Source organism: Ruditapes philippinarum, unplaced genomic scaffold (assembly GCF_026571515.1).
Source record: "Ruditapes philippinarum isolate M1 unplaced genomic scaffold, ASM2657151v2 ctg12583_1_1_1_1, whole genome shotgun sequence".
NCBI classification, from domain to species: domain Eukaryota; kingdom Metazoa; phylum Mollusca; class Bivalvia; order Venerida; family Veneridae; genus Ruditapes; species Ruditapes philippinarum.
In genome coordinates, this window is record NW_026853418.1 from 20,172 (window position 1) to 44,269 (window position 24,098).

At 32.2% G+C, this 24,098-nt stretch overlaps 1 protein-coding gene across 2 annotated transcripts; it reads left to right on the forward strand.

Annotated features, from left to right (window-relative positions):
• The first annotated feature begins 10,370 nt into the window (after positions 1 to 10,370).
• On the forward strand, positions 10,371 to 23,005 carry LOC132736821 (17-beta-hydroxysteroid dehydrogenase type 6-like). Of its 2 annotated transcripts, none has more exons than XM_060724037.1 (5): positions 10,371 to 10,804; positions 12,919 to 13,177; positions 14,099 to 14,253; positions 15,182 to 15,284; positions 21,949 to 23,005. In XM_060724037.1, the coding sequence occupies exons 1-5, from the start codon at positions 10,483 to 10,485 to the stop codon at positions 22,052 to 22,054; spliced, it is 945 nt and encodes a 314-aa protein (XP_060580020.1). In that variant the 5' UTR covers positions 10,371 to 10,482; the 3' UTR covers positions 22,055 to 23,005. The 2 variants fall into 2 exon arrangements, with proteins under 2 accessions (XP_060580020.1, XP_060580019.1); XM_060724036.1 differs by having other exon boundaries at positions 10,372 to 10,804; positions 14,096 to 14,253.
• Positions 23,006 to 24,098: the final 1,093 nt, after the last annotated feature.

The window sequence follows — 24,098 nt, forward strand, 5'->3', positions numbered from 1 at the left end:
TACAAAGAGATATATTGCAAATGGGTCGGGCTACAAGTTATGACAACATTAGCAACAGCCCTCCCCACAACGTCAGTATTTAAGATATCATATTTATTCCGGTACTTTCATGCCATGCAATTATTTGTAAGGCCATGACGAGGAGTATAAAATTATTATGGTGTTAATTGACCGATAACTAATACAGGGGTAAAACTCCTGTATGAAATTTTACGGGGAAAAATGTAAATAATAATGATTATGGAACGTCACTGTCTCCAACTAGTAGGAAAAATATAAACAAGTGATGAGAAAAAAGATAAGAAAAGAGATTTTTAAAGGCAAGAAAAAAACAACAAAAACCCACCGACTGCCAAACCCCCTTTAATGAGATATAAACAGTTATAACTATAATTAAAATTATGACGGACGACAACGATTTTTATAAAAATGAGTTACTTTTTACGACATAAAAATTAATGTACGGTAACATGTGCGTTTACTTCCGCGTTTGTGTTTACAATTTACATTTATTATTCATATCATCATGGACATTAATTGACATTAATCATATTTGGTTGGAAGTGGTGTAAGTTGATTTTTTTAAACCTATTCAATTTGACACCGTTCATAAACTAAAATTTAGTAATAATTGAATGCATTTACCAGAGTTTACCAACACCTCCGCGTGAGTTATTTACCTACCCTTATTTTTGTTAAAATCTATTTTATATAGAATTTAGGCCAAAATAAGTTACTATTATTATCGGTTTAAAAGTAAGACACCAGGGTCAAGGATCCAAGTTCAATAACATTATTACAAGTTATACCAGGTAGCTCAGATGGTAGAGCAGTCTAGATTTTGTGTATAAATATGCATGGTTATAGGAAGGTCTCAGGTTCGAGTCCTGATCTGGTTAGAACTTGTTAGAGGGTTAAACTCACAATAAAATATTAGATTTTATCTAAATCTTTCGGTATGTTTAATATTTTTTTTGTGTTTCATGAAATACAAATTCATTTTCGCTATCAGTAAATGATGGGTTTCCTACAAGAAGATTATTTTTACTTAACGGATGGTAAGGTCTAGTAGCTATAGATAAGTTGCGTCTCTGTTCAGTAAATCTTTTACATTTGAAAACAATAGTGTTCTGCATCCTCCACCCCACTACCACAGTCACATAATGGATTTTGTCGTAAGTAATTTCTAAATATATCTGTATTTAAGTTGCTACATTGGTTTCTTATTCTTGCATGATAGATAGAAGAAGAAGGTTCCCCACTTATTTAGGAATGTTTTAAAATTTGAAAGAGTTGGTGCATCACGAATGGTAAAGGAAAGTTCATATGATGGAATTAGAGATTGAGAGTATATTTCAGTACGTGTTTGTACCTTTAAAAGTGATAAGTTTCATTGACAAGTGGTGGACATAATTCCGAAATATAGGTAGGCAAAAGTCAATGTTTTTCTTTGTATACTATTATAAAATTTTGAATTTTGCGTCTGTCAGACAGAGAAACCAACCCAATTTCATTTAATAAATTGTCAATAGAAACAGAGCGAGTAAGGCCAGTTACTATTCTGCCAGCTTCATATTGCATTTTTTCTAGGTTTTTTTTCTACATTTGTACAGCTATCCCATAAAACAGATGCTGTTCTTATATAGGTCTCAGATATGATATCTAAATTTGATTGAGTGTTGAACGTTTTAATTTGAATTTTAACATTTTCATAGAACCCAAAACTTTTGAAGCTGAAGAAGTTATATTATACACATGTTCATGCCAGGTCTCGTCATTAATTAAGGTGACTTAAAGATGTTTGTGAATTGTATTTATATCACTTGATGAAACTGCGAGGGAGTTGTCATCTGCAAATAATCTTGTTGTATTTTCTAATGAATCTGCTATGTCATTAACATATATTAAAATAACAGGGGTCCTAGAACTTATATATCTTGTCTGTGAAAAAGAGGATCCAATAAACACTTTTTGCATTCTGTTTGATAAATAATCTTCTACCCACTTGTTTAATTTCTCTATTATACCATATTGTTTTAACTTGTATAAACGACCAGATTGCCAGACCCTGTCAAATGCTTTTGAAATATCACAAAAAATACACATGTAGATTTTCTTTCATCATTATAACCTTTACAAATTTGGTGGTACATGTCAATTAGTTGATAAATAGTTGAGTGTCCTGGTAGAAAACCTAACTGATATTTGTAAATAAAATTATTTCCATGTCAATGATTATATAAATGTTTAAAAATTACTCTTTCCATGACCTTACCAAGACAGCTGATTAAGGATATTGGCCTGTATTTTGTGGGAATTTCCTTATCTCCTTTTTTATAAAGTGACATAACATTAGCTTATTTTAGACATATAGGGGAAAAATCTTCTTATAAAGGTCTATTGCAAATAATACCTAGGGGAAGACAAATTGTTCTACAAGTTTCTTTTAACATGCGATCACTGATTTCATCAGGACCACTAGCTTTTTAAATCACTAAGTTTGAGAATATATCTATGATTTCATTTTCAGTAATTTGGATATTTTCTATAAGAGAATCAGTTTTTGAATAGCAATTTGGTAGTTTAGATTTACTTTCATCAATTTTAGAGATTGAAACAAAATAATTGTTTAACGTATTAGCTATTTCTTCAATAGAAACTGAGTAATTATTGTCATTATTTTTCAGAGGTGGAATTTTATCACATTTGTTTGAATTTTCTTTAATGAGCATTTTGACTAGTTTCCAATATTGAGAAGGGTCTGTATTATTTAATACTCAATATTATTGAAAAAAAATTCTTGTGCATGTTTTTTCATATTATTAACTTTCTTTCTGATTTGTTTATAATTGTTCCAGTCTGAAGTTTTATTTGATAGTACAGCTTTTTGTTTAATCGGTCGCGCTTTCTGGAAGTTCTGCGAATTTCATTGTTTTACCAAGGCTTATCGTAAGGGCATACAGTTACAAAGTATGTAGGTATGCATGATTTTGCTAGTTCTAGAATTGTTTTGAGTGAAAGTGTTACATGCTGTGTCAACTGAATTATTGAGTAGGAATGACCAATCTGTTGATTGTATATAAGTATTTAATCTATTAAAATCAGCACTTTTATAGTTCCATACATGTCGTTTGAAAGGAGCATCAAATTTAAAATGTATTTTGTATGTATTTGTATGTATGCATATGTAGCATTTTGGTCACTTATATGCTCGTCAGTTTAAATAACACCAGAGTCATATATATGGAAAAATGGTATTGGAAGTCAATTAACGTGCTTGAATGGTTACATACACGAGTTGGCAGAGTTATAATATTAGACATGTTGTTTAAATTGAGGATGTCTTTGAATTTTCTATGGTTTGGATTAAGTTGGTCTTCATTTATATCACCGACTAAAATAACATTATTTACTTTTTCTGAAGCCCTTTCAAGACAAATATTCAATTTTTTCCAAACACCTATCCTGTAGTGTGGTGGTCTATACACAGTAGATATTAAGAACGATTTACTTTTATCCTTTATTTCAAGCCAAAGTGTTTCTGGAAGAAGAAATTCGAGGTCTAATCGTCGTTTTGGTCTTAAATGGGATGAAGTGTATACAAGGAAACCTCCTGAATGTGCAGAGTTGTCTTTTCTAAACATATAATCATAACCATCAAGTGATAAGTTATTACTGTTTATATCTGCAGTTAAATGAGTTTCAGGGAAGCATAACATATCAAAGTCTAAAAAAAATTCCTTAATATAGTTCATTTTATTTCTAACACTGCGAATAGTTTGATGAACTATAGAAAAGCAGTTGTCAGTGTCATTTACAGGGCCTAGATTTAACTCAATATCATCACATAACAACAATAATAAAGGAAAAAATACATTGCTAGAATCATTGATCATGTTGACATTCTTGATTGGTGAATGACTGCTAAGGAAATTACTCATAAGGTAGTAGTTAGAGTAGATACAGGTCACATTAGTTAAAATTAATATACTCTTGATAAAAAGGAAAAGAAATGGAAAATTAAGATTGTGAAGTCGTTTAAATATTTTACTCTTTAGCCATGTAAAAAAGAACATCATAGTAAAGAGAGGATGTGTAACAAAACAACATGATTTTGTAAGTCTCTGTTTACAGTTATAATATAGCCCTATTGCCACTCTCCATAGTTTTATTTCATTACCTTTTTGGCAAAGTTTTATGTCAAAAATGAAAGAAAGTGAGCAAATAGCTATATCAAAAAGTGTAATTGCATACACCCAAGGGGACTGGCAGCGAGGGAAACTATTTTGATGTAGGAGTCAATATATAGTGAATATAATTATAGGTATGACTAAGCTAGAAAGACAGCTTACGTTTAACATAATAAAAAAGGAAATTACCAAAAAAGTTTTGGACATGGAAAAATTTATTATTTAATAGAAAAAAAAATAAAGTAAAAAAATTAAAGAAACTAGACTAAATTAATAAACAACAAAATAAATAAATTACTAATGAATAATTTTGAGATAAGACAAGATGGTAAAAGGACTTGTTCTGAATTTAAGATAAGCGTAGTGAGACATTGTTTCTGTTAATTATTCACATGTAATGCTACAATTCAAAGTATACTATTTCATCATTTGTGAGAACTAAATGGTTTAAAAAAATACACAATTGATTGTACATAAATAAATGTTATATGGTCTCACATTTGAGAAATTAAAAGATTGATAATAACATCAAAGATATACATGTATGATGACATCTCAGAAATAATGAAAAAATTGGCAAAGAAAAACAAAAAACCAACAGCATGTTTAACATATACACACATAAAATATACACACATATAACTGTACATACATTATATGATATTATGGCTACCGACACTCAAAATTTTATTTATGATTTCCAAGTAAAACAAACACAAAATATGTGTATACATTCTGTTGGAAAAAATACAAAAACACAAGGGAGAGCATACAGGTTGTTTAGAATTTTCAATATTTCTTGAGTTGCATCCCTATAATTAACAAGCGTGTAGACACGGGTTCAAATGTGTTTTGGAAAGTTACAACTGATTAAGAAATAAATGCAAATTTATTGTTATGCTAGGTTTTTTTTAAATGTATTTATTTCAAAGTGAATTTATAGAACCAGGAGTTTTTAGCTATATAAGATATAAATGTATATATACACCAAGAGTTGGAATATATGGATAAAAGTAGTATTCTTTTTTGTGTAAAAAGATTGGCTCGAGTGTCGTCTGCTATGGTAACATGGTAAGTCTGTTTAATATTTTCTAATACGTCACAAAATTCGTCTGATATACAGGTAAACAAACTGTACTGTCGATTCAAATATGATCGAGAATAGAAAATCTTAAATTTAAAAGTAAACAGGGGTGGCAGGTAAAAGCCACACACAAAAACGCACCACCAGGAAAAACAGTTTAAAGATTATATTATATGGCCTGTTAGAGTAGTGGTTATGGTCCTTGCTTTGCATGCGGAAAGTTTTAAGTTAAATCCCACAATGGGAAATTTTGATTAGGCCTTCTTATTTTATTATTCATTTTTATGCACCCGCAATAATATGGCTGGGGCATATAGTGTTACCCTGTTCCGTCATTCCGTCATTCCCTCATTCTGTCATTCCGTCAGTTTCCGTTCATTATCTTAGTAACGGTTGCACATATTCAACTCGAATTCGACATATTGATATGTCATGAGAAAATACAGGCCAAGTTCTTATTTGGTCATGGTCCATTGATTTTTGACAGAGTAATGCCCCTTGATGAAATTTTCAGTTCCCGTTCATTACCTCTCCAATGGTATCATACATTTAACTCAAATTTAACATATGGATACGTCAAATGAATGTGCAGGTCAAGTTCGAATTTGGTCATAGTTCGATGAGTTTTGCCCCTTTCACTTTGACAAAAATATGAAATTTTCGGTTTCCGTTTATTATCTCCCCAAGAATTACACATATTCAACTCAAATTTACTATATGGATACGTCAAAGCAATGCGCAGGTCAAGTTCGAATTTGGTCATGGTTTGATGATTTTTGGCAGAGTTATGGCCCTTTCACTTTGAAAATAATATTAAATGTTTAGTTTCCGTTCATTATCTCCCCAACGTTATTACACATTCAACTCAAATTTGACATATGGATATGATAAAGCAATGCGCAGGTCAAGCTCGAATTTGGTCATGGTTCCATGATTTTTGGCAGAAATATGCCTCCTTTCACTTTGAAAAAAAGGAAATTTTCAATTTGCGTTCATTATCTCCCCAATAGTTGTACATATTTAATTCAAATTTAACGTTTGAATATGTCATAAGAATACAATGGTCATGTTTGAATTTGGTCATGATTTGATTATAGCTGACAGAGTTATTCCTCTAGGTTAACACTGAAAAGTTTATGTGCCTTGAATTTTTGTATAAAAATGGTTTGTGTGAAACCTCTACACTATACGACGTCTCGCTGTCAATAAATATTACTATACTATCCACACACACACACACATGACTTACCTCTTCTGAAGTGCACTGACCCATGTTATATCTACAAAGGTTCCGAAAAAAAGACTTCAACGGTACAGGTTATTAATAGAGTATTATTGTAGTCATATTGATGTTTTTTTAACAATAGGCTATCAATACATCAACACAGTTTAAAAAGTGGCACACATTTTTTACGGTAACTGTCTAGACAACACTATAGATAGAAGCATCTGTAATTGACTCGATAATTGACATGTCTTTGATATAAATTTTCTGTCCATATTCTTTATGGTCGATTCGCGGAGGTAGAGTTGCATAAACACGACATCCTGCAACCAATGTTCGATCCAGCTTTTTTGAACGGACAAGTTGTCGGGCCTCAAATGACAGTCGGTCTCGAAACTTTGTAATGTTGTCCTGTACCAAGATTCCGTCGCCCAGATCTTTTCGCGCTTCGTATAGACGATTGCCTGGCACTTGGATTCGTAAATTTGACTTTTACCTTCCTGCAGTTTAATTTTTTTTTAATTTCCCTTTGCGATGACACCGATCGATGTCAGCTGATGTAATATTCAGTGAATCACCATTTTTTTAATTTGACCGTGTTTACATGATCAAGAATTGTCTTCCAGATGTTTTCGTTCGTGTCTCCAGTGTCACCCGGTATTCTTGATATGTCCAGACACATGCGTCTTCCATATTGCTCTAATTCATCAATTTCTAGTTAATTATCTTGTAGAGCAGCATGCAACATACTATTTTGATCTTTCAAAGAAGACAGTTCACTTCTTATTTCTGCTGTTTCAGATTCCACTGCTGCCCTAATTTCATTTTTAAATTCTTTCATTAACTCTGTTTTAAGTTCATCAATAAGGTCGGTCTTCAGCTCTTTCGCTAATATCACCGCTAGTTCTTTGAGGTCTGTTTTTTAAAGTTGTTTGTCAGCCATTTTGTCTGTTTCTTTATTCAAGTAACAAGTATCGGATTCGATAACCGATTCACTGTTCTCACTTATCTGAAAAGATACTATTGTTTAGAATTACGTGAGGGTTTATTCTGTGCTTTTTAATTGTGGGATCCTGTAAAGGTGAATATTTATTACGTTTACTTCTCCTCCCTGGCATGGCCCATTTGGTGGGTGGGGTGAAAGAACTGATGGGATCACTTACAAAGTTCTTACAAAGTTCTATTTTAGACATCAATCGCTCCATCAAAACAGAATGTAAAACACTTTACCACATTATCTACACAAGCTACTGCTCTTTACCGTCTTAGAATCGCAGAAGTGCAAAATATATTACATGGTTTCTTTAGAGAAAGAAAAGACCACCATATTTTACCGGAACCGGATATTAATTCTTAGTAAGGAGAACAAGGTGAAATTTATTGTCATTCTACATGTTCTTCAAATCTTTCGTTTAATACTTTATTCTTTAGCGAAAGTAGGATGCAAAATAGTAAAACATTATACCCAATCCGCAGCGGAAATAATTCCGCTTGACAAAAGAGCATTTATAATCTCCCTTATTGTTTCTTGTTAAAACCAAACTGATATCGATCCGAGCGTAAACAAAATGGGACATACGGCATTCGTGGTCAATTCCTACGCATCCATCGAAATTCTACACAGGTTCTATATTCATCACCCAGACCGAAATTATTTCTTAAACATATCTTTGCTATTTCGCACATGGTTACAAAAAGTTAGTTTTATTTAATAAGCATCATATTCATTTGAATGAAAAGGAAAACTCCTGATTGGTATCATCACTAACGTTCAGTGTCTTGTCTGTTAATAGGAGGACTAATGCGAATACTTTTATTTACACAATCAACTCAAGTGATACAAACCATAAGATTAGCACATCCATGCAAATTGTTTCTTAAGTACCAGAAAAAATAAAACACATTTTTTATCGGCAAGTGTATTTGCGTTATCATATTTTCATTGTATTTAGAAAAATACTATTAGGTGGTCTTAAAAAGAAATATGTATTTGATTCCTTAAAGAGCGTTCAAAACGGCAAAATTGAAAATGAATCAGGCTCTGTTTTATAATTGATATTAATAAAAGCAAATTATCAACTAAACAAAGCCTGTTGCCTACAATGACTGAGGCACAAGAATTCCAGCCACCGTATATCCATGCGTGATCGTAAGCGGTGATAAAATGGGTTCGCATAATTCGAGTCTATGAAGCTCTTAGGCCCAGCAGGTCATGTGGTTTAGACACTATGCGTTGCTTCTAAGTTAGCAACCCCTGAAGTCACCTAAATCATTTTCCTGTTCTGTTTTGGCGCCATATTGCCTTAACTGTGTTGTTTCGCCGTTTATATCCAAACAAACAGAGAGCTTAAGCACCCTACATTTAACCATCATTGGTTTTGTCTTTGGAATTTAAACTTTTATATTTGTATGCTTATGGACAGGAGTGAACAATTCTGGTATATTTGGTGGAATAGGACCAACCATTCTTCATACGAGACAAGAATACGAGAATACACTTGCTGTTAATTTAAACGGTTTTTAAAAGTAACAAAAGCTTTCCTGCCCTTCGCTCTTCAAGAACGGGTTAGTATTGTGAACACTTCAAGTATATCAGGAAGAATTGGTTTCTTTAATTCTTCTTATACTATTTCCAAATATGATGTGGAGGCTTTCTCCGATGTTCTAAGGTAAAGGAAATCTTCAAACATAAACAATCTTTAGGTTGTTCTACGTTAAAAGGGACCCAATTAATCTTATTTACAGCAGTTGACTATCTTTTCAAGACTTGTATACCATTTGTGTAGGATATGATAATATCAATTATTCACTACGGTTAAGTACGTTTTTCGTTTTTCAGACTTATCATTTTAATTTTAAAAAATTACACTCAAAGGTAATTTTAGTGGAACCCCTTGAACGCAACACCTGTCAGCAGTTAATGTAAAGATAAACAATTCCCAAACGTTAACTCTCAACGGTATTTCTACTGAACTGGATTAAATTTTATAATAAATTTATTGCCAATTCATTGATATTTGCATGTACTGGCTTTATAAATATTGTCAAAGTTACAGAAAACATCAAAAAGTAAAACAAATTGAAACCGTAGATTTTATTGCTCGAAATCTCGAATATTTATCTGCAAGTTAGTGTAAACGGAGTGGTATTTTGTTGAATTGCTTGACTGTGCAAATTCCATTCAACGATTTGAAAGCGCAACTTGTTATGCATAGTATATATATATATATATAAATTTTAATCATCGATATTTATTAATAGTGCATAATTTATTTCTGCTATAAAAAGTATTGTTTAAATTTAAAAAAAACTAATACTTTCCAAAATGATTGCACAATGAAAGATAGTAATTAATAGCATTAATAGCGAATGACAAGTGCACGAAATTAATGTTAAACTGTTAAAAACCAACTTGTAATAGCAGCATTATATTCTGACCCAGGACACTTTATTCTAATAACGTACATTATTCATATGTGCTAAAAAAGACATTTTATGTGACATTTACGAGAATCAACTATAAGATTGTGAAAACAATATCATTTTGCTGTTAATAAATTTAATTGAAGTAGTTCATAATATATTACTTTATACCCTTGAGTGAAGACGAATCGTTCTGAAACTTAAATGTAAATAAGGTATACATCTAATCAAAATCATCAATATAGTTCATGACAGAATATTATAATATCAATTATGTCAATGGTAAAAATACAATAGTTGCTTTGATATTTGTATGACAATTGATGCTGAAGTTCTTTTTATCACGAAAATAAAATGATACACTTCGAAGTGATTATAATCCAGTATAGAATTTCATTGACGCGTATCGTATCCTTCTGTCAAGTTTTATGTGTTTAAAACTTAGATTTATTTCAAGGTTGGACGAGTCGATATAATCCGCCCAAACTTTTCAACCATAATTATAGCTGTGTAGGTTTAATATATTAAGTGAGTATTCGACTTCACGAGTGGATTTAAGTATGGATATTCTTACCATTATCTGCATTGCTCTATCGTTTGCATATATCTTGGAATGGTTTCTGAGAAAACTAAAAATTGACAACTTCGACAAACGATTTGTTTTGGTAACAGGGTGCGACTCGGGTTTCGGTTTTGAGTTAGCAAAGAAGCTAGATAAAATGGGATTTAATGTGTTTGCTTGTTGCCTTACAAAATCTGCAGTTGAGAAATTCAATGAAACAAGTTCTTCGAAATTGAAAGCGATAGAAATGGATGTCACAAAGGATGCAAGTATTGAAAAGACGATGGAAATAGTTAAACGGAGTTTACCAAATGAAAAAGGTGATGATTTTCTTTTTAAGATATATATTTCATAAAATTACGTAAATATAAATATTATATGTTTCAGATATTAATATTTATTTGTTGTCGTAAGTTTCCAACATGTGTTTAAGCTTGAAAATTATTTTAAATATTACGTTACGTTACAGGTAACGTTAAGGTCCAAAGCATAAAACATAAAATTTCAAAATCTCCAAAATATATTTCAAGTGTCGTATTGTTAAAACACCTCTATGGAGTTCTTTAAGATCCTGTATGTTGTGATCAAAGTGGTAAACCACACTAAGTGAAATTATATATATGTACATAATTATGCAACTTAAACAATTTTCAAACATATGAAGAATATGTAAAATATTGATGCAAATATTTGTGCATATTATATGACTGTATCATTTAAATTTATATGCATTCATTTGTTAATGTAAAATTTGACTTAAACTTTGTGAAAATATTTTTTTATTACCTCCCTTTATTTACATGAAATGTAAAATTCAGTAATGTCTTTATGAATAATTCTTTTGGTTACCTACAATATTGATAAAGTTTAATTTGAGCATCATATTTATGATTTAAAACCATAAAAAATGTGTTGCAGGATCTTTAAACATGAAAAACCTTTTAAGTGACGCAGCATAGTTATATAAAGAAATCTATGAACTATCAATCTTTTTTATATTTTACACAAATATACTCATATCTTTATTATTCGTGTTTACGTCGCACCAACACATGGTTTTATTTTATTTGTTACAGTGTCTAAAAGTTTGTTCGTGTTTGTTGCAAGTTATTGGACATTTTTGTCAATAGATGTGTACCCTCATGAAAGTATCAGCTAGTGTATCCTCAATTTTTATTTCATATAAACGTAAAAGTTTTCTTATCCGCAAGAGTTTTCTTGAACACATCTGCGGATGTTTTTAAATTCAAAATTTCACCATTTTTGTGTTTAAATGTTGAACTCTGCTAAAGCCGGTGCAAGGGGGGGGGGCGTGAACGGTAAATTGCACTTTCAAGTACCGCCAATGAACAGGCTCAATCAAACTGAGCCCGCAACATTTTACAACTTTGCCGTGTTTGGCTTTCTTTAGGGATTCTGTGTTTCTCTATTCTGATGAAGAAAGTAATTTTTGCTAAAGAAATACTTACATCAGGATTCACATTTGCGTCTTCCAAAACTTGTAAGTAAGGATTGACTAGTGGCATAACGGTTATGTTCTTACGAGCAATATTAAAAAATCAAAGTCCTTCGGCATTATTCAGATTTTCTGCACTCATTGTAACGATGACACGCAATAAAGGATAACAATGATTGACTTTATCGCATTGTTTGCATGAAATTGTTTTGGATAGTCGCTCTGCGTACCCTTGCAAATATCACTATAAACATCACTATCAACTTAAACAATTCAACCCATCAGATTAGAAAATATATGCACTATTTGCTTTCTTTTCAAAATGCATGAAACGAAAGTATTCTGCATTATCCGCAAGAGTATGTAAGTTTTTAAACAAATACACTATTATAGATGATCTTAAAATGGAAATAAACTGATTCCTTAAAAGACACTTAAACCGGAACAAATGAAATTATGCAGATTATGTTTGCTCATTGACAGTACCGATACAAGCAACCTACCGTTTACGTTCCTTAGCATTTAACATTAAACCAATCGTTTTTGTAAATTAAGTGTGAAATCTTTTAAATTGTCTTTTATAGTCCATTTTATCTGTGATATGAGGCTTCATAAACTCAAATCCCCTTTCAAAAGTCCATTTTATTTTGTTTCGCCCATTGTTTTCTCGTTTAGGGCACACGCATTCTTTTACTTGTGGACCATACACTGCTTTTCATGGATGGCACTACTGTGTCACATTAAAGGTTCCATGATAATCGCCGTATGAACACATCTGTGGATGTTTCTAAATTCAAAATTTTACCAATTTCGTGTTAATGTTGAAATCTGCTTAAGCCGGTGTTAGGGGACGTCGGCGGTAACTTGCACTTTCCAGTACCGTCCATGAACAGGCTCAAACCAAACCTGCAACATTTTCAATTTTGTCCAGTTGGACTTTCTTTAGGGATTCTGTATTTCTCTATTTTACATATTTAGGTTTATGGGCAGTAGTGAACAATGCAGGTATACTTGGGGGAATAGGACCAACCATTCTTCATACAAGACAGGATTACGAGAATACACTTGCTGTTAATTTATACGGTGTTATCATGGTAACGAAAGCGTGCCTGCCGTTAGTTCTTCAAGAACAGGGGAGAATTGTGAACACTTCAAGTATAGCAGGAAGAGTTGGTTTCTTTAATTCTTCTTATACTATATCCAAATATGGTGTTGAGGCTTTTTCTGATGTTCTAAGGTAAAGGAAAGCTTCAAACATAAACAATCTGAATGTTTTCATAAATTCTTCTTATACTATTTCCAAATATGGTGTTGAGGCTTTTTCTGATGTTCTAAGGTAAAGGAAAGCTTCAAACATAAACAATCTGAATGCTGTTCTACGTACTGAGGATTTTGAACATCATTGAACTAAACATTTTAATCCAAAAAAATTGTTTTCCATTTTATGGAGTGCTGGCAAATTTCTTTTTTTTTTTAAATGCTCGTATCTCGGGTTAAAACCGTACAAAAATGGCTTTCAATTTAATATATACATATCTTAATTATCGTTTGGTTATTTTGTCATTATAAGGCGGTCCAGTTGATCTATGTTTTGCCATTGTTTGGAGGTTTTAGGCCTCAGTGGGGCAACAAATCTTAATAGCTTACTTTTTTATTACTTCAGATAAGATCTAGACATTTTTTACGTTATCTCTAGTAAACTTGAATTTGCTTCTCAAATTGTGTAACCAATTTATTGAAATTTCTTTAATTTAATTTATCAATATTGTTAAAATTATCAAAGAAAAATGAAGGAAATATAGGAAAGAAACCAAAACTGCTTGACATTTATATCCATGTTACAGGAATGGTTTCTTATTAAATTGCCTGATTTAATCTACACGTTCGTATTTGTATAGATTTATATAGAGATAAAATCGGGAACGCCGATCTAAACGGGTAATGATGGGTATTCGAATAATGGGTTTTCGAATAAGCGTGGTCCGACTGTAATTTTATATATTTTAATTTATCAACAATTAAAGTTTAACCTGGAATTGAACATGTTTGCCGTTCGTAAAGGATATTAGATCTAAATCATTTAACACAGCTATGTAATCACATTTTAAATATGATTGAAAATTTTGCACTTTTTTTCTCAATTTATATTTAATAGAAGAGAGATCTATAGAACTGGTGCCAAAGTACAAATCATCGAGCCAGGAGCATTCAAAACTCCCATTTGGAAACCTCTCAAACAGATGAGTGTCAACAAAATTGCGAGTTTACCTGCCGAGATAAAATCACAGTTTTCCGATGATGCTGCGGACAAAAGTACGTTTTATATTGAACTTCTAGGCCTTTAGTTCGGCCATATTCTGTTTACTTTGACCTTAAATATTAACCCGGAAAATATACAGCCTATTGATAGTGCCAAACTTTCACCTGTAATAGGAATAATAATAGTTTTTACAACTCAACTTGAAATGTGATCTTTTGTTAAAAATATGCTGTAATGATTCGTATTGTTAACCATTCTGTGATAATTAAAATTACACAGGTTAGGGATCTTTACATCTACCATCACTCTGGTATGTAATCTCTATCCATATGCTTTTACATTATGACTGAAACTGCATGCCCCCATATAAGCCTAACATTTCATGCAAACATAAAATTTTAGAAAAAAAAAAAAAACGTTACTAAGATTTTTTAGAGAACTTCAACTTCAAGTAATAATTTACATGATAGTTATGTATAGGTTAGTTAATATCTATCAATATATTTCTACTTGTCACTTGCGCAGTTAGGAATGCATATTTTGACCTCTTACATATCTGGATTGTAAAATGCTGTTTACAATGTATTGGTTACTTTACAATAGTTTACTTAAAAATGCATTTTCAAAATTTTGATAAAAATAGAAAAAAATCTAAAGGCATGCTGTTTTGATTTAAGAAAGTATGATGAATAAGTGTATGTTATCATTATTGAGCCATAAAAGAGTATGAAATAGAAAGTAGTTGCCGACCTACCTGGATAAATTAACTGTGTTCTAAGCATTGATAATATTTTAACATTTCATTTAATAATAGCAGGTTAAAATTTTTAAAAGGTCGTCATGTTAGACTGGTTTCAAAATAGTTTTAAACCCTTCAGTGTCTTCAACCATAATTTTCCTTCCTGTTTCCCCATTTATGTTCAATAATACTTTTTATGTAGGAATTACTGTTTTTGGAAAACACCATTCACTTTTTTGCAGTGGTAGCACCTTACAAGATTCTGGAGGAAACCGGATCAACACAATATAATCTTGTTGTTGACGCATACATCCATGCGATAACAGCTAAGTTTCCAAGAAAAAGGTAATATCAAACATTGTAATATTTTATTAACTTTTTTAGCAAAATCTGAATAATATTGTATCGACTACAAAGATAACAAAACAAATAGCTAAACGCATCTACAGTGACAGGTCTCATATTTTGACCTTTACTTTGTATATTGTTAGTTTATTGTATTTGCTAGGGGGCGTGGACGGTAACTTGCATTTTCCATTACCGTCCATGAACAGGCTAAATCAAACCGAGCCTGCAACATTTTCAGTTTCCTCGCTTTTGGTGTTCTTTAGGGATTACGTTTTTCTATATTCGATATGTTTCTGTTCCGCTTAAGTGTAATAAACATAACGTGTGTAGAATCTCCTTAAAATTTCAAAGCATATGTATACATAAAAGGAATCAATCTAGAGCTCACATGGTTTCTAATACAAATCACTTGAACATGAAGTTAAAAAATCGATGAGCGCAAATTTAAGTAAGACTTGAGGTTCACCATGAATTGATTAATCACATATTAGATTAATAAAGAAAACAGAATCCCTGAAGAAATCCCAACATGGAATAATAACAGTTGATGCAGGCGCGGTTTGATTGGGCTTGTTCATGTACGGTACTGGTAATAGACTTTTGCAGCTTACTCTGACGCGGACAGTGGACATCTGATAACGAACAAATGTTGCGGGGAATTTCTCAAAATGGTTGTGGACTGAGAAGAGTGAAAATTCAGAACATTTAACTTTCTCATCTATGCATGGGCGTATCGGGAGTTACAATATTTCTGGTAATAGCGACAAAAACACGTTATTATTTATATGACATTTTATTGTCATAATGTATTTGACATGGTGCATTTATATATTTTTTATTTGTTTCATTCATCATCAGAGCTGACTCCAAGTTCTCTAAATAATTTGGGAACTTTCTTTGTGGTAAACTTGTTGTATACCAGCTGGTTTTCTCTGATCAGTGCTGCTAGTGGCTTTTCTACCCCTGCCTCTGTCATTGTTGTTCTCTCCGGTATGTTGATCCACGATTGCCGGTGTCGCGTAATAATCACACGGGCGTAATTTTACCACGGTTTTCTCATGTTTTTTAAAACTTGCCTGTAACTTTATTTACAAACAAAGCGCTGTGAAAATTGGTATAAATCTTCAGCATAGAACAATTATTTGAATATTCTGACAGTATTCATTTTCTCCAGAATATATGCGTGAAATTGAGCTAAATCGCCAAATTTTGCATCTTTCGTAGGGCATTTTTAAAAAACCTGCAAGGTTCTAAAAGTATTAAATTCATGAAAATAAATGCTTTTAAAACTTGTCAGGGGTGTTAAACTTTGTTTCTTATCCATTGTTTTATTTCTAAATTGGCTAGAACTAATCTTAAGCTGTAGTTGAAAATGGCCAATTTCTCCGAAAACTAGGTCAAATTACCCGAAAATTTTGCCCGAAAGGGTACCTTAAATTTAAAACTTGTCATTCATTACCATACACATTTATTCTTAAGAATAAAGGTCTAATAACTTGCCAGATATTTTAATATTCACAATTCAATGATTGTTTTTAATCAACAAAGGCCATAATTATAAATAACACGATTTAAAGCGGCTTGTATCCTTCGGCCGTTTTTCAAAATGGCGGACAAATTCTGTTAAAATGTGATCTATATACTTTCTATTAACTGATTAAGTACGTATGCGTCATTATATTGCATTAACTTTGATATCAAATAAGACGATATGTCAGGCCCAAAACATGGATTCCTACCTCCAAGGTCACACTTGGAGGTCAAAGATTAACATAGTCTGTAAGAGGGTACATTTTGTGTCCCATCTATAACTTCTTCATAGTTCAAGGGATTTTAAAAATACTTGATACAAATGGTTAAAATAATAACATATGTCATGCACAACACCTGTACCCCTACCTCCAAGGTCAAGGTCACACTTAGAGGTCAAAGCTTAACATTCATTTTACTTCTTTAATTAATTTATTGTTGCATTTGCAGATCTAGCATTGACCATAATTTTGGACTGAAAGTCCTAAGATCCATACCTCAATCTTTTGAAACAGCATAATTTTATGCTTCATATAAAACTTACCCGAGGCGGGGGCCCTGGTACTTCTGTTACAAATTCTTGTTATTTAATAAAATATCTATTGTTCCTGAACAGTAATTTATGATGATTTTATGAAAAATCCTTATGCAAGACTGGATGCCGTAATGTGAAGCAAATGTATACCTCAGTGCTTGCAGTGCTTTGATTTAGAACATTATCTTGATCACTTTATCAAACTGCACTAAATCAAATATTTTTTAACGTCTGGTGGCTTTTTAAGTTTTTTTATTTATAAACTATATACCAGAAAAATAAAACACAATTATATGTATTCATATGAAAATGAAAATTCCAGTAAAATGAGCTTTTTTAATACATTCCCGCGTTTTCGCACAAAAGTTATACCATTAGATGCGGAATTTATTTTGGAATAAAATGGTACAGATCTATATAATTTAAAAGTATTTCGTGTTATTTGGAGTGTACATAAGACCGTACGTGTGATTATCACGGCACTACTACCAACCGTGTGATTATAACGAAGCGTGGTAATACAAATAGTAGAATTCTAAAAAAAAATTACCATTAAACGCAGAACTGGTTTTAGAATACAATAATCATCATTTATCATTCGGATAAAACTGATTAATTATAAAGTCGTGTCTGTGATTATCACGGCACTACCCATAACCGTGCCCATAAAGTCGTGTGTGTGATTATCACGGCACTACCCATAACCGTGCCCTTATTACGCCGCCGCACAATAATCACACGCTGGTCACAGAACCGAACCACTTTATAAATTGAACACAGTTGAAAATTCAAATTGTAAAATTTGTGTCAACGTTGCTTGAATAGTCAGTAGAACCCCGTGACCTTAAATATATATCAATAACCTTCTCATTGAACTCCCTTCACTTTTACGTATGTATTAATATGTTCCAAGCACTAAATATATAAATATAACTACAGTCTAAATAAAAAAATACACTCGTGAGCAGTTATTTAATGAGGTAGTTTTATAAAGGGGACGTAACTTTGTCAATAATCAATTATTCTGAAATTAAACAATTTTGGCTCATTTGTACATATATTTTTACCGTTGCCCATTTATCATCCTAATCACAACTGTGTTTTGTCTTATACTTAACCTGTTGGATGCGAATGTGTGTATTCAATGTTCTCAAATGGAAAAATGACACATCAATGATTGTCTATTTACATCCCTGGCAAAATATAAAAATCACACATAGCTATTATCAATATTTAAAATCACAACTGTCTTGAACACGAAGTGAAAACACGATAAATATAACACATTCTAAAATTAGAACTAAAACTTTAAAAAAAATATTTATCAGAACATAATAATAATTATAATTATTCATAACGAAGGTTGTCATAATTATTTAAAAATCGCTGCAATACATGCTTTTTAAAACACTCCCGTGTGTTAGAAAATTAATTAATTCTCACAAAAATTATACTATTAGATGCGGAATTCATTTTTAAATAAAATGGTGTATGATTTAACCATTTTGGAGTAAATCTTAGACCGTACGTGTGATTCTAACGGCACTACCCCAACCGTGTGATTATTACGCCGCCGCGTAATAATCACACGCGTGGTAATATTAAAGCTGTAGCGTAATAATCACACTGGTGGAAATATTTCTCATAATCACTAACACAATGATTATTATAATTACTAAGAGGGTCATCATTACTATGTGGAGCTGCATGGCGACAACCAATATCATCATTGCCATTCAATGTGGTCAGTACCAGTACTATCGTCATTGAAAGATATTTTCTTTGTAATAAAAAAACCTTAAAAACAAAACTATGATTATTCATTACGATTGGTCGTCTTGTTGTCATAAAAAAGAAATCCATAAAATGCCGTATTATTGAAAAAGAAATTATATTGCGGAAAACCTTTTGGAAAAAAATGTATTACCAGTATGTCTGATTAAGTATATGACCGTACGTGTGATCATCACGTTATTACCACACACCACTAGAGCGAAATTCATCACCAACACAATGAATAGCTTTTGTTACTAAGAGGGTTATCGTAATTAAGTAGCATTGAAACAACAATACCCTTATTATATAGCTTACATGTTTTCCCCTTTATTTAGCCAGCATCAACCTGCACCAATTTATCTTTACCTTAAGATTAGAAGATGTGTTATCAAATTCTTAACGTACACTGATGAATAATAAGAGCTAGTTTTAACATACTGAATTTAACTTACTTTTATATCATATTATATTATGTATTTAGCGCGAATCCTTAATTGTGCCTTTTTTACATTTCACGTGAAAACTGTTGGAATTGAGAAAATTTCATATTCATTATATGAAATACGAAAGCAATCTTTTTTATTTTTCATAAACTACTGAAGTAGTGTTGATGTCTTATTTGTTGAAAACTTCTATAATGATATATATGTAATGCATATTTCTGAAATAATTGACAATTCTTTCGCAAACATATCCCTGAAATATTTCTGAGTTACATTGCTATTCTATTCTTTATTCCACTCAGATCATGCAAACATGACAACATGAGATAATAATACATTTGCAATAAACATAATAAACGAGGCTAAGAACCATATATAAATATCACACAATATATAAACTATAGCGGGAAAGTTCATAATCAACAAATATAACTTCGAAGTTATACAGATCAACACTTTTTTCAGGTTCATGAGTCAATTGACAGCATATACACATGTACATTCTTTGGTGTATCAAAACGGAACGTGGTTTTTATATAAGTTTAATATTATGGAAATGTCATGCCAATTAAAAAAGAATTCACACCTTCATGGACCTCTGCTTTCCGTATACTTAACCCTTTTTCACACCATTACTATAACTAGATCTTTGCCATTTCGAGTCTTCCTTTTATTTATTTATTTATTTATTTATTTATTATTTATTTATTCTTTTCATTTAATTTTGGATTTTACTATTATCTTGAATTGCATGCAAACACACAAAGCGCAACAAATAAGACTTAATTTATATATTTCAGCTAAAAAGGGGGACTAATATAAAAAAAAAAACGGAGGGAAATCCATGAAACAGACTTTTTTTTAACTATTTTAAAACAGAGAAACCTAAACTGAAAAATATTTTTCAATTGTATCAGGCATTATTTATATTAATGTCTGTATCGAAAGATTGCACGCTGATATTTAGGAAAGAACATTTTCTGTCTTAAGTTTACACTTTAAGATACCCCTATGCGGTGGAAAATCATAGCTTTTTAATAAAATTTACACCATTAGACGCGGAAATCATTTAGGAAAAAAATGATATATAATTCAAGAATATTAAGTGTAAATATAATACCGTCCGTGTGATTATCACGGCACTACCCCAAACCGTGTGATAATTACGACCCTGCGTAATAATCACACGCGTGGTAATATTACGCGACACCGGTCTTGGAGCGGCAGTCAGGGTTGCCGGTCAAGGAGAGGCAGACACGGTAACCGGTCTGGTACGGCAGCCACGGTTGCCGGTCTTGGAGATGCAGCCACGGTTGCCGTCTTGCAGAGGCAGCCACGGTTGCCGGTCTTGGAGAGGCAGCCACGGTTGCCGTCTTGGAGCGGCAGCCACGGTTGCCGGTCTTGGAGCGGCAGCCACGTTGCCGGTCTTTGAGAGGCAGCCACGGTGCCGTCTTGGAGAGGCAGCCACGGTTGCCGTCTTGGAGAGGCTGCCACTGTTGCCGGTCTTGGAGCAGGTCCGGGTTGTCAATTGCTACAAAGTGAAATGTATTTTAACGAAACATATTCATTGATTCAAATTTTTAACAGCAGTCACTATTTTATAGTCTAATATTGTATTCTTATAAAACTTATATTTTATCGCATTTATTTGTCAGGAGTTTTATTATTTCCATAGCCGAAACATAATTTTCAACCTTTATTTCCATTTTAATGAACATTCATTATTTTCACCATTTCACTTGTTCTGGGTTGTTAAAAGTCTTTCTTAATATACACGGTATATTATATATATATTTGGTCACAAGTAGAAAATATAATAGGTATGTAAAATCATACAGGGTGACTGTGGAACATGCAATTTCCGATCTCAAGTTTACCGTGCTATAAGCTCGGTGTGGAGACATTCAAGAATTTTTTTTAGTAAAACTGTAATAATATGTAACGGACTTGTTTGCCGACGGAAAGAAATTGGTTTGAACTATTAACATAAATTTTAAAACTGGATAGTTTATTATCATTTACTTACCCTTTAACATTAAATTATATTCAGTATTATTATTTTGAGGAAACCCCTGAAAATGATCAGTAGTCCATCGTCCGCTGTCCACATCGGAGTAAGCTGCAAAAAACTAATTGCAAGCTTCTGTTCACGCCCCACCTTCACCTAGCCCTAGCTTAAGCAGGATTCAACACTTGGCGTGAACTGGTAAAATTTTGAAATTTGAAACATCTGCCCGCAAATGTGCTCATATATTAAATGTTATCTTTTTATATAGTACAATGTATCAAACAGCATATATATACAATTTTATCAATATATGAGATAGAAATATGTAGTACGTAAAGTTAATTTATGCTTTTATTTTGTATTATTTAGGTACCTTGTAGGCACAGATGCCAAATACACCTATCGGTTTCTATGGAATTTGCCTGAAATTATAAGTGATTATTTCTTTTACAAACAAGGAATTTACAATGTTTAGAACCACTGTCTATAATGAGGACTGACGAACACTGCTGATGACGTCCTTCTGGAAAATACACAAGTTTATCAAATCATACAGTTAAATATCATATAGTTTATACAATTATAAGTGTATCAAGCAGAATATCTGTATTCAGGAATTTTTTAAAAAGGGGTCGGGTGTCGGGAGATGCATGGCCGAATTTCAGTCACTTGCTTTTCATCATTGGAGCTTCGAATCCTGACAGGGACTAGGAATTGTCAGCTCTGATCCCGCCCGGAACTAAGTAATGTCAGTTCGGATCCCGTCAGGTCCCTATAACTAGAAACCTTGTTATTTTGCAAATCACTCTTCAATTTTTATGTCGCCTAGCACCGTACCGTTTACACATATTATTATTATTATTATTATTATGTTATTTATGGAAACATGTATATTTGACATAACAACTTTCAGTTAGTTGTAATTATAGACATTTGTGTCGTTACGCAGTAAAATACTTCAAGTCATATGTTTCATGTACTGAATGCCATTACTTGGCTTGTACAACGGATTTTAAATTATCCAGGACTATAAAATATTTTTAGATAGCAGTACAAGACTGACGGACCTTCTTTATGACTTTTCTTTATTCTTAGTGTGACAGCCATCTTGAATTCAATTGGATTAAATTCTTTTTGTACATCTTTTTGTGAAAAAGGGGTTGCTGCTAAATAGATTTACAGTTTTTTTACAGCACAAAATCATTAAGGCTACTATCATACTTCAATCCAGGACACAACTCTTTCACAAACAGCGCAAGAATGATAACACTTTAGATCTTGAAACTTTCCTTTAATAGATGGTGATGAAAATAGGTTTATCTAACATCTTCGAAAAAAATATAAAAAAGCTTTTTTTATATGTAAGTAATTGATATATTTATAATAATATATGGAGAATAAATAAATACACGATAATTAAAAATGATACGGCTTTTTATCTTATTATTTATTTTCCTTATTATCTTAGCGACAGTAGGGTGTAGAAAAGAACAGCCACATATAAAACATTGGCAGCGGAATAAATGTTCGCTGTATGGTGTACATTAGCTATCTTACACATATTTTGCTGGGATAAAAGTCAACACTGTATGCATCAAAACTCCAAATCGCTGTTTTATAGCCAATAGTCACCGCAAACATTAATTCTTCATTCGACTCTGTGTTTTACTTTTAAATTATAATATTTACTTTTGTAATTTCATATTAAAATCAGGGTATTAAACCTCTGCTCGATACATGTAAGTTATTCTCTGTCATGCAATTTATGCAATCGGATTACAAGTTGCACTTATTCATTATCCCTCATGTGCGCTCATTCAAATCGAGTCTGCATTTTCATGTAATTTTTTGTGATTAATGCTTTCTGGGGATCACTTTGTTTCCCAGAATTTTATGTTTCACAACGGCAGGTGTCAAGTACCGTGTGGCAGCTGTAAGAAGTTACTCGCACTTCACTTCAGTGTTGTTATATTTTTCTGGTCCTTCGGGATCATTGATGTTAGTACTATTAAGTGTTGAGAGTTGGGTGTCGCTCGGGCTAGGGGGCGTGAGGGATGTTGCACTTATTCATTATCCCTCAAGTACGAACTCAATCAAACAGAGTCTGCTATCTTCATGTTTTTAAGGATTAATGCTTCCGAGGGATCACTTTGTTTCCAGATTTTTGGTACCTGTTACTCTTGGATAAATTAGAAATTTAGATCTTATCTAGAAAGAAATAAAAACATAACAACATAACATCTTTTAATTGTTTTGCCTTTGAAGATATACCAGGATCTAATCATGATAAATTTATGTCATCAGTGAGGATTTTTTCTCGTAATTTGAGAACGGGAATTTTGTTAGTTTTTTGACATTACGGAGATGCAAAAATGTTTTTTGAGATATATGTTCCATTTGATGTAGATCCAGCCCAATAATTTGTGTGCAAAATTTCACATCATTCTCTCACTCCGTTGTTTCTTTCATAATATATCAAATTATGAAAACCAGTCCAGACTTGAAAAGCGTTTCATTCA